General features: G+C 45.7%; 1 protein-coding gene across 1 annotated transcript in view; it reads left to right on the forward strand.

Annotated features, from left to right (window-relative positions):
* Positions 1 to 12,317, forward strand: part of LOC120028483 (protocadherin Fat 3-like) — a 79,902-nt gene that overhangs the window by 42,826 nt on the left and 24,759 nt on the right. Inside the window, exons 8-14 of the mRNA XM_038973687.1 lie at positions 772 to 925; positions 1,012 to 1,245; positions 3,564 to 3,953; positions 5,671 to 5,885; positions 6,751 to 6,888; positions 9,954 to 10,097; positions 10,276 to 10,473. Coding sequence (XP_038829615.1) covers positions 772 to 925; positions 1,012 to 1,245; positions 3,564 to 3,953; positions 5,671 to 5,885; positions 6,751 to 6,888; positions 9,954 to 10,097; positions 10,276 to 10,473 — 1,473 coding nt within the window. The remainder of the gene's footprint in view (positions 1 to 771; positions 926 to 1,011; positions 1,246 to 3,563; positions 3,954 to 5,670; positions 5,886 to 6,750; positions 6,889 to 9,953; positions 10,098 to 10,275; positions 10,474 to 12,317) is intronic.

The raw sequence follows: 12,317 nt of genomic DNA on the forward strand, positions 1-12,317 counted from the left end.
GTGACTTTACAGTTGAATTCCACTTGTCTTATATGTATTTGTGTTTAATGTTCAAGCCTCAGTCATAACTCATATTTAATAGTTTTGTTTGCTTCTGTTGGTTCTGTTTCCAGATTCTGCAGGGTCTGTTCTTTTACTGTAAACAGGCACTGTATATTTTAGACTGTGTAATTTAGAGTGTGTTTTTATGTGGTGTCTCTGTGTTCCTGTGTGTGTTTTTATGTGGTGTCTCTGTGTTCCTGTGTGTGTTTTTATGTGGTGTCTCTGTGTTCCTGTGTGAGGTTTTATGTGGTGTCTCTGTGTTCCTTGTGAGGTCTTGTGATATGTAGCTGTGGTTGTGTCTGTTTGAGCAGTGTGTTTGCTGTATATGTTAAGGAACTCTGTTGATTTCTAATGCAGTTTGATAGACAATGTTTTTTGCTGTGTGTTAGTTACTACTGTTAGTTCTGTCGCTCTAGGGAGCTGTTGTACACTATGAGGAGAGTAGTGGCTGATGCTGACTGATATACAGGCTACTGCATTATGTAGTTAGTATTCACTTCTTGTTGTTTATAGAGGAGCTGTATGTTCTGAGGGATAACTTTTTGATGTTAGTATTTTCTTGTGTGTGTAAATGTTATGTATTATGAACGTTGTGGGGGTTTGATGTCAGTAGCCTACATTTTTGTTGTCTCTGGATAAATGTATTATGACTGTTGTTAGTATGTTCTTGGTGTAATGCTATGCATTATGACTGTTGTGGTGTTTGATGCTATCTTGTTGTGTGTGCAGGCTCTTTACACAGCCTCGTTCCCAGAGGATATCCCAGTCAACAGATTGATAGTAGGCATTGGAGCCAGCGATGCTGATGTAGGGGTCAGTGCTTGGATCCAGTACTCTCTACATGGACCGGGCTCTGAAGACTTCAGCATCGACCCAGACACTGGTACACTACCTTTACTCTGTTTGAGGTTTACCAATGAAGTTGATGTGTGTGTGATCTTAACCTGTCTCTCCTCTTTTTCTGTTCAGGCGAACTAAAGACAGCCCAGGCCCTGGACAGGGAGAAGACCCCTGTGTACAGACTGGTTGCCCAGGCGACAGACGGAGGTGGTCGGTTCTGTCGTGCGGAGGTCCACCTGACGCTGTTGGATGTGAATGACAACCCTCCGGCGTTCTCTGCTCCCCACTACACTGCCAGTGTGTATGAAGACACATCCACCAAGGCCCTGCTTACACGCATACAGGCCATCGACCCTGATGAAGGTAGGAATGGAATATTCTCCGCTCTGTTTCTCCCTCATTCTCTGTCTCGGTCTCTCTCTCCCTCTCTCAATTCAATTTCAATTCAAGGGCTTTATTGCATGGGAAACATATGTTAACATTGCTAAAGCAAGTGAAGTAGATAATAAACAAAAGTGAAATAAACAATAAAGTATTAACAGTAAACATTACACTCACAGAAGTTCCAAAAGAATAAAGACATTTCAAATGTCATATTATGTCTGTATACAGTGTTGTAATGATGTGCAAATAGTTAAAGTACAAAAGAGAAAATAAATAAACATAAATATAGGTTGTATTTACAATGGTGTTTGTTCTTTACTGGTTGTCCTTTTCTTGTGGCAACAGGTCACAAATATTGCTGCTGTGATGCACAATGTGGTATTTCACCCAGTAGATGGTCTGCCAACAGCAGCCTCTCTCAATACCAAGGCTATGCTCTCTCTCTCTCTCTCTCTCTCTCTCTCTCTCCCTCTCTCTCTCTCTCTCTCTCTCTCCCCGTCACTTTCTCTCTGTCACACTCTCTTTCTCTGTCACACTCTCTCTCTCTGTCACACTCTGTCTCTCACTCTCTGTCGTTCTCTCTGTCTGTCTCTCTCTCTCTCTCACCTGCACACACTGCAGCTCTCCAGGACCAGAGTTGCCCATCCAGCTGAATATTAACCGATAGATGGGTAGAGTTTATAATAATGTTTACTCTGCTCTGCTCAGCACATACCTCACTGTTAGCTGTTAACAATCCTATTTAATTTGCCTTGGGTTTGGACCAGCTGTTAGCACATACTGCTAGCAATCACACACACACACTGCTAACACTCCCATTTGGCTGCTGTCACTGTCTCGCCTGGCAAAGAGGGAATGGAAAGAAAATAAACCTCTGCCACAACCACACTAATGAAAAGTCACAACCACACTAATGAAAAGTCACAACCACACTAATGAAAAGTCACAACCACACTAATGAAAAGTCACATCCACACTAATGAAAAGTCACATCCACACTAATGAAAAGTCACATCCACACTAATGAAAAGTCACAACCACACTAATGAAAAGTCACATCCACACTAATGAAAAGTCACAACCACACTAATGAAAAGTCACATCCACACTAATGAAAAGTCACAACCACACTAATGAAAAGTCACAACCACACTAATGAAAAGTCACAACCACACTAATGAAAAGTCACATCCACACTAATGAAAAGTCACATCCACACTAATGAAAAGTCACATCCACACTAATGAAAAGTCACATCCACACTAATGAAAAGTCACAACCACACTAATGAAAAGTCACAACCACACTAATGAAAAGTCACAACCACACTAATGAAAAGTCACATCCACACTAATTAAAAGTCACATCCACACTAATGAAAAGTCCTAACCACACTAATGAAAAGTCACATCCACACTAATGAAAAGTCCCAACCACACTAATGAAAAGTCACAACCACACTAATGAAAAGTCACAACCACACTAATGAAAAGTCCTAACCACACTAATGAAAAGTCACATCCACACTAATGAAAAGTCCCAACCACACTAATGAAAAGTCCCAACCACACTAATAAAAAGTCCCAACCACACTAATGAAAAGTCCCAACCACACTAATGAAAAGTCCCAACCACACTAATGAAAAGTCCCAACCACACTAATGAAAGTCACATCCATAAAAGTATTGAAGTATTAGAGATAAAGGTATTTGCGCATTAAAGGATTACCAAAACAAGCCATGCAGGTTTCAAATAGGAAGCTTTGTGGCTGTTAGCAGGATGCAAGAGACAAGGGCATGAGGGGAGGAGAGAGAGGGAGAGAGAGAGAGACAAGGGCATCAGGAGAGGGGAGTGAGGGAGTGAGGGAGAGAGAGAGAGAGAGAGAAAGAGCCAGAAGGGAATCATGAGAGGAGAGAGAGAGAGAGAGAGAGATGGGTATCAGGAGAGGGAGGGAGGGAGGGAGAGAGAGCGAGAATGAAGGAACCAGAGAGGGAGAGAAGGGTATCGGGGAGGAGAGAGAGCGAGGAAGAGGGAACCAGAGAGAGAGAGAGAGTGCGAGAGAGAGAAGTGTATCAGGGAGGAGAGATTCATGTTTGAACTGGAGTCAACCTCTCTATCTCCCTTTGCCGTTTAATGTTCACTAGCACTCTCTCTCTTTCTCTCTCTTGCTCTCTCTCTTTCTACTGTCTGTTTTCTGATATCTCAACTCTCGAAACACACACGCACAGATGGCAATCAATAAATTAAATAATTTATTCATGAAAGATTGTTCTAATATCCCTCTCCGCTCTCTCCAGGCATCAGTCGTAAGGTAGTATATTCTCTTGCCGACTCTGCCGGAGGCTTCTTCTCCATCGACAAATCCTCTGGCATCGTGGTCCTGGAACATATCCTCGACCGCGAACAGCAACCGTCCTACATGATCACGGTCAGAGCGTCCGACCAGGGTTCTCCTGTCCGCCTGTCCTCCCTGGTCAACGTGACCGTCACGGTCCTGGACATCAATGACAACCCACCGGTGTTTGAGCGGCGTGACCACCTCGCCACCGTGCCAGAGGACGTGGGGTTAGGGACGGAGGTTCTGAGAGTGTATGCAGCCAGTAAGGACATTGGAACCAACGCTGAGATAACCTATAGTATCCGCTCAGGCAACGAGCACGGAAAGTTCCACATACACCCCATCACTGGTAAGTTCCCATATGCAGAATATAAAGTTTAAATATATGTACAGTACCAGTCAAAAGTTTGGACACAGCTACTCATTCCAGTGTTTTTCTTTATTTTTATTATTTTCTACATTGTAGAATAATAGTGAAGACATCAAAACTATGAAATAACACATATGGAATCATGTAGTAATCAAGAAAGTGTTATACAAATCAAGAATATTTTATATTTGAGATTCTTGAAGTAGCCACCCTTTGACTTGATGACAGCTTTGCACACTCTTGGGATTCTCTCAACCGGCTACATAAGGTAGTCACCTGGAATGCATTTCAATTAACAGGTGTGCCTTGTTAAAAGTTAATTTGGGGAATTTCTTTTCTTCTTAATGTGTTTGAGACAAACAGTGGTGTTTTGATTAGGTAGGGGTGGTATACGCAAGATAGCCCTATTTGGTGAAAGACCAAGTCCATATTATGGCAAGAACAGCTCAAGTAAGCAAAGAGAAACGACAGTCTGTTATTACTTTAAGACATGAAGGTCAGTTAATCTGGAAAATTTTAAGAACTTTGACTGTTTCTTCAAGTGCAGACGCAAAAACCATCAAGCGCTATGATGAAACTGGCTCTCATGAGGACCGCCACAGGAAAGGAAGACCCAGAGTTACCTCTACTGCAGAGGATCATTACAGTTACCAGCCTCAGAAATTGCAGCCCAAATAAATGCTTCACAGAGTTCAAGTAACAGACACATCTCAACATCAACTGTTCAGCAGAGACTGCGTGAATCAGGCCCTCATGGTCGAATTGCTGCAAAGAAACCACTACACCAACAAGAAGAAGAGACTTGCTTGGGCCAAGAAACACGAGCAATGGACATTAGATCGGTGGAAATCTATCCTTTCGTCTGATGAGTCCAAATTTGAGATATTTGGTTCCAACCGCTATGTCTTTGTGAGACGCTGGGTATGTTAACGTATGATCTCCGCATGTGTGGTTCCCACTGTGAAGCATGGAGGAGGAGGTGTGATGGTGTGGTGTGCTTTGCTGGTGACATTGTCAGTGATTTATTTAGAATTCATGGCACACTTAACCAACATGGCTGCCACAGCATTCTGCAGCGATACTCCATCCCATCTGGTGTGTGCTTCGTGGGACTATCATTTGTTTTTCAACAGGACAATGACCCCAAACACACCTCCAGGCTGTGTAAGGGCTATTTGACCAAGAAGGAGAGTGATGGAGTGCTGCATCAGATGACCTGGCCTCCACAATCACGTGACCTCAACCCAATTGAGATGGTTTGGGATGAGTTGGCCTGCAGAGTGAAGGAAAAGCAGCCAACAAGTGCTCAGCATATGTGGGAACTCCTTCAAGACTGTTCGAAAAGCATTCCTCATGAAGCTGGTTGACAGAATGCCAAGAGTGTGCAAAGCTGTCATCAAGGCAAAGGGTGGCTCTTTTGAAGAATCTCAAATATAAAATATATTTTGATTTGTTTAACAATTTTTTGGTTATTACATGATTCCATATGTGTTATTTCATAGTTTTGATGTCTTCACTATTATTCTACAATGTAGAAAATTGTAAAAATAAAGAAAAACCCTTGAATGAGTAGGTGTGTCCAAACTTTTGACTGGTACTGTATGTCTATGTTTGCATATTCGTGTTACAGACTTCTACATGGCGTTAGAAGTAGGATCCCTACCTACCTATTGACCTTCCACCCTCTTTGTACCAGGTGCCATCGCTGTGTCCAAGCCTCTGGACTTTGAGACGTGTAAAGACTACTTCCTTACTGTGGAGGCCAGAGATGGTGGAAACCCGCCCCTAAGCGCCGTAACCATGGTAAACATCAACCTGACGGATGTCAACGACAATGCACCCATGTTCAGCCGAGACGTCTACACTGCTGTCGTATCCGAGGACGCAACCATCGGAGAGTCCGTCGTCAAGGTACAGTATGTCCTGTTGGCTCTTTAACCTGGACTGTTTCAGCCGTGTTTCTCAGACCTCTCCAGGAGTACCCCAGTCTCTTTAACCTGGACTAGTTCAGCCGTGTTTCCCAGACCTCTCCAGGAGTACCCTAGTCTCTTTAACCTGGACTGGTTCAGCCGTGTTTCTCAGACCTCTCCAGGAGTACCCCAGTCTCTTTAACCTGGACTGGTTCAGCCGTGTTTCTCAGACCTCTCCAGGAGTACTCCAGTCTCTTTAACCTGGACTAGTTCAGCCGTGTTTCTCAGACCTCTCCAGGAGTACCCCAGTCTCTTTAACCTGGACTGGTTCAGCCGTGTTTCTCAGACCTCTCCAGGAGTACTCCAGTCTCTTTAACCTGGACTGGTTCAGCCGTGTTTCCCAGACCTCTCCAGGAGTACCCTAGTCTCTTTAACCTGGACTGGTTCAGCCGTGTTTCTCAGACCTCTCCAGGAGTACCCCAGTCTCTTTAACCTGGACTGGTTCAGCCGTGTTTCTCAGACCTCTCCAGGAGTACTCCAGTCTCTTTAACCTGGACTAGTTCAGCCGTGTTTCTCAGACCTCTCCAGGAGTACCCCAGTCTCTTTAACCTGGACTGGTTCAGCCGTGTTTTCCAGACCTCTCCAGGAGTACCCACAGTCGGGTTGAACTCATTTAGACTTTTCTGGTACAAACACACCTGATTCAATCTGAACTAATCATCAAGCCCTTAATTAGTTAGGTCAAGTGTGCTCATTCTGGGATACATCCAATAAGTTCAACTGAATGGGGACACTCGAGGAAACACTAACCATCTTACTGTGTGTGTTGGAGAGTCCCTGCCTAACCCCATGTCCTCCTCCTCTAGCTGACAGCTGAGGACGTAGACAGTCAGGTGAATGGTGATATCCTCTACTCCATCGTCAGTGGCGACAGAGAGAACCAGTTCTTCATAGACCCTCTCTCTGGCATGGTGAAGGTCAACAAACAGCTGGACAGAGAGACGGTGAGCACACACACACACACACACACACACACACACACACACACACACACACACACACACACACACACACACACACACACACACACAGGTAAACACACAGACGCAGGTAAACACACACAGAAATAAACCAACACTATGGCCAATACAACCACAACATGAATACTAATAACAAGGACTGTCTCTGACACGCTCACCTCAACATCACAAACACTCCCACCGTTATCCCCCGTGCAGCTAGGTACCTCCTCCTGACCGTTTCCCTTATGGAGGTTACTCCCACCGTTATCCCCCGTGCAGCTAGGTACCTCCTCCTGACCGTTTCCCTTATGGAGGTTACTCCCACCGTTATCCCCCGTGCAGCTAGGTACCTCCTCCTGACCGTTTCCCTTATGGAGGTTACTCCCACCGTTATCCCCCGTGCAGCTAGGTACCTCCTCCTGACCGTTTCCCTTATGGAGGTTACTCCCACCGTTATCCCCCGTGCAGCTAGGTACCTCCTCCTGACCGTTTCCCTTATGGAGGTTACTCCCACCGTTATCCCCCGTGCAGCTAGGTACCTCCTCCTGACCGTTTCCCTTATGGAGGTTACTCCCACCGTTATCCCCCGTGCAGCTAGGTACCTCCTCCTGACCATTTCCCTTATGGAGGTAACTCCCACCGTTATCCCCCGTGCAGCTAGGTACCTCCTCCTGACCGTTTCCCTTATGGAGGTTACTCCCACCGTTATCCCCCGTGCAGCTAGGTACCTCCTCCTGACCGTTTCCCTTATGGAGGTTACTCCCACCGTTATCCCCCGTGCAGCTAGGTACCTCCTCCTGACCGTTTCCATTATGGAGGTTACTCCCACCGTTATCCCCCGTGCAGCTAGGTACCTCCTCCTGACCGTTTCCCTTATGGAGGTTACTCCCACCGTTATCCCCCGTGCAGCTAGGTACCTCCTCCTGACCGTTTCCCTTATGGAGGTTACTCCCACCGTTATCCCCCGTGCAGCTAGGTACCTCCTCCTGACCGTTTCCCTTATGGAGTTTACTCCCACCGTTATCCCCCGTGCAGCTAGGTACCTCCTCCTGACCATTTCCCTTATGGAGGTTACTCCCACCGTTATCCCCCGTGCAGCTAGGTACCTCCTCCTGACCGTTTCCCTTATGGAGTTTACTCCCACCGTTATCCCCCGTGCAGCTAGGTACCTCCTCCTGACCATTTCCCTTATGGAGGTTACTCCCACCGTTATCCCCCGTGCAGCTAGGTACCTCCTCCTGACCATTTCCCTTATGGAGGTTACTCCCACCGTTATCCCCCGTGCAGCTAGGTACCTCCTCCTGACCGTTTCCCTTATGGAGGTTACTCCCACCGTTATCCCCCGTGCAGCTAGGTACCTCCTCCTGACCGTTTCCCTTATGGAGGTTACTCCCACCGTTATCCCCCGTGCAGCTAGGTACCTCCTCTTGACCGTTTCCCTTATGGAGGTTACTCCCACCGTTATCCCCCGTGCAGCTAGGTACCTCCTCTTGACCGTTTCCCTTATGGAGGTTGTTCATTTCCTCTAGTTAGAGAGTGGAGGCATTGCATCCTATCCCTCCTCTTCCCAGGCTGCTTTCTTCCCTCGTTTGTCTTGTTCTCCGGAGCGTTTGAAGTGTTCCGAGTGTGTCTTCTGATTCCCCTCATAAAGAATTCATGAGTGTGGCCAGTGACAGTGATCTGATCGCGCTCCAAAGAAAACGCCTGGGCTTGTGGGGGATCAAAGAGCTGATGAAAGTGTGTTTGGGTTATCAGAGAGCGTAGCCCCGAGTGCGTGTGTGTGTCTTCACCCACCACTATTTCCATACAGGTTTTTTTCTCTCTCTCCTAATCAGCACTGTGGTTGTTTATTGGGGTTTATTTTTTCATTTCTCAGAGTGAGACGTTATTTTTTCATTTCTCAGAGTGAGACGTTATTTTGTCATTTCTCAGAGATGTTATTTTTTCATTTCTCAGAGTGAGAAGTTATTTTTTATTTTCTCAGAGTGAGACGTTATTTTTTCATTTCTCAGAGTGAGACGTTATTTTTTATTTTCTCAGAGTGAGACGTTATTTTTTCATTTCTCAGAGTGAGACGTTATTTTTTCATTTCTCAGAGTGAGACGTTATTTTTTCATTTCTCAGCGTGAGACGTTATTTTTTCATTTCTCAGAGTGAGACGTTATTTTTGTTTTCAGTTATTGCATTTTTCTGCTGTGTTTAGTTAGGCTGTTATTACAGAGCAGAATGTGGAGTCACACAGAAACACCCTGCAGCTTGCGTGGTAGAGAATAAGGTGTGTGTGAGTGAGTGTGTGTGTGTGTGTGTGAGTGAGTGAGTGAGTGAGTGAGTGAGTGAGTGAGTGAGTGAGTGAGTGAGTGAGTGAGTGAGTGAGTGAGTCTTCGCTCCCTAAGCTAGTAAAAATCCTGTCTACCTGAGATAGACTGTTCCCTCAGGTACACTCTTAGAAAAAAAGGTGCTATCTGGAAACTAAAGGGGTTCTTCGGCTGTCCCCAAAGAATAACCCTTTAAAGAACCATTTCTGTTGCAGGTTGAACCGTTTTGGGTTCCATGTAGAACCCTTTCCACAGAAGGTTCTACATGGAACCCAAAAGTGTTTTACCTGGAACCAAAAAGGTTGCTCATTTGGGGACAGCCGAAGAACCATTTTGAAACCCTTTTTTCTTAGAGTGTAGAGTAAATCTGAGAGACAGACAGAAACCCAGGGTGCATGCTTAGTAGGACACGCCAGGAATGTGTCAGTCACAGTAGTGTGTTTCAGAGGATCAAAGGATGCGCCCACAACCAATCACAACACACTTAATCAGCGCCCTTAGGTCCTCGTTTAGTGTGCTGATATTCAAGGGAGTACCACATTATAAGGATGCGTATCCAGGAAGATATTTGATTAGGAACTTGTCATCATTGGTTAATGTGTGATGAATTTGATTTGCATGGAAATTGCTGCGTTTGATTTTCTCTATCCTATTATCATTATCAGGCATGAAATGATAAAGTTTCTCGACGTGAAGTTTCAAGGGAAACTCGCATGTTTTTTTCTTCTCTAGGTGTCTGGTTACTCTCTGGCGGTCAGGGCTCTGGACAGTGGTGTTCCGCCCATGTCGTCAACGGTGATGGTCAACATCGACATCTCAGACATCAACGACAGCCCGCCTACTTTCACCCCGGCCAATCTCACCACTGTCATACAGGTACTGTTACTCACATGATTGACAGCTCTGATGACCAATGAACTCCATACACACATACATCCACATAGACATAGATATTCACACACATATCCTTTCTTGCAGGAGAAGCACACACACACACACACACACTCCGTCTTGCATCTAATGTAATTTCCCTTCTCGTACTCTCCAATCACAGGAGAACAAGCCCATCGGCACCAGCATTCTGCAGCTGTCTGTCATAGACCAGGACTCTTCCCATAACGGCCCGCCCTTTGAGTTCCGCATCTTATCAGGGAATGAGGGTGGAGAGTTTACACTGGAGTGGGATGGAACTCTGCTAGCCAATCAGGTGTTTAGGAGGGACTTGGCCACAGAGTATGTCATCCAGGTCCAGGTAAGAATGCCATTTTACATCATCTCTACTGTTAGCACCATGTCTTACAACCTGCTGGTCAACCCTGTTAGTGTTAGCACCAGGTCTTATAACCAGCTAGTCAATCCTGTTAGTGTTAGCACCAGGTCTTATAACCAGCTAGTCAACCCTGTTAGTGTTAGCACCAGGTCTTATAACCAGCACAGTAATAAACACAATAGAAGAAAAAGAAAGTCTATATACAGTGTGTGCAAATGGCGTGAGGAGGTAAGGCAATAAATAGGCCATAGTAACGAAGTAATTACAATTTAGCAGATTAACACGGGAGTGATAGATGAGCAGATGATGATGTGCAAGTAGTGAAACTGGTGTTGGCTTTGGGGATGACCAGTGAGATATACCTGTTGGAGCGCGTGCTACGAGTGGGTGATGTTATGGTGACCAGTGAGCTGAGATAAGGGGGAGCTTTACCTAGCATGGACTTATAGATGACCTGGAGCCAGTGGGTCTGGTGACAATTATGTAGCGAGGGCCAGCCGACTAGAGCATACAGGTCGCAGTGGTGGGTGGTATAAGGGGCTTTGGTAACAAAACGGATGGCACTGTGATAGACTGCATCCGTTTGCTGAGTAGAGTATTGGAAGCTATTTTGTAGATGACATGCCAAAGTCGAGGATCGGTAGGATAGTCAGTTTTACTAGGGTAAGTTTGGCGGCGTGAGTGAAGGAGGCTTTGTTGCGAAATAGAAAGCCGATTCTAGATTTGATTTTGGATTAGAGATGTTTGATATGAGTCTGGAAGGAGAGTTTACAGTCTAGCCAGACACCTTGGTATTTGTAGTTGTCCACGTATTCTAGGTCAGAACCGTCCAGAGTAGTGATACTAGTCGGGCGGGCGTGTCACGATTGTCGTTGGAAGCATACTCGCACCAAAGCGCAGCGTGATCTGGATTCCACATATTTATTGAAGTGAAACGCACAAAAAAAAACAAAGAGCAAACGACATGTGAAGCTATGGAGTGCTCACAGACAACTACACATAAACAAGATCCCACAAAACACAGTGGGGAAATGGCTGCCTAAATATGATCCCCAATCAGATACAACGATAAACAGCTGCCTCTGATTGGGAACCATACCAAGCCAACATAGAAAAAAACAACCCAGATTACCCACCCTAGTCACACCGCGACCTAACCAACATAGAGAATAAAAAGGCTCTCTATGGTCAGGGCGTGACAGGGCGGGTGCGGGCAGCGACTGGTTGAAAGCATGCATTTGGTTTTACTAGCGCTTAAGAGCAGTTGGAGGCCACGGAAGGAGTGTTGTATGGCATTGAAGCTCGTTTGGAGGTTAGTTAACACAGTGCCAAAGAAGGGCCAGATGTATACAGAATGGTGTCGTCTGCGTAGAGGTGGATCAGGGAATCACCCGCAGCGAGAGCGACATCGTTGATATATACATTATGTTGTTATATTATGTTGTTGTCTGAACATTGCTTGCTCCATACTCAGAAAACAACATGAAGAAGCTAGGTATTCTGGTTTGATATTATAGTTTTGTGTGCTATACCTATTCATATACAGTACAATATTTGTTTGTTTGTTTGTATACATAAATCCGATGTGTCACTCATGTCTCTCCTCTCCCCCCAGGTCCAGCCTACTAACTCTCGCAGCCTGACAGACAAGAAGGGTCCTCGGGTGACGGATGGTTTCCAGGGCTGCCTGGACTCTGTGATGCTCAACAACAACGAGCTGCCCCTGCAGAACAAGAGGAGTCGCTATGCTGAGGTGGTGGGCCTGACAGAGCTGAAGCTGGGCTGTGTTCTCTACCCCGATGCCTGCCTGAAACAGCCCTCTGCCT

Source organism: Salvelinus namaycush, chromosome 34 (genome assembly GCF_016432855.1).
Source record: "Salvelinus namaycush isolate Seneca chromosome 34, SaNama_1.0, whole genome shotgun sequence".
In the NCBI taxonomy this organism is placed as follows: Eukaryota; Metazoa; Chordata; class Actinopteri; order Salmoniformes; family Salmonidae; genus Salvelinus; species Salvelinus namaycush.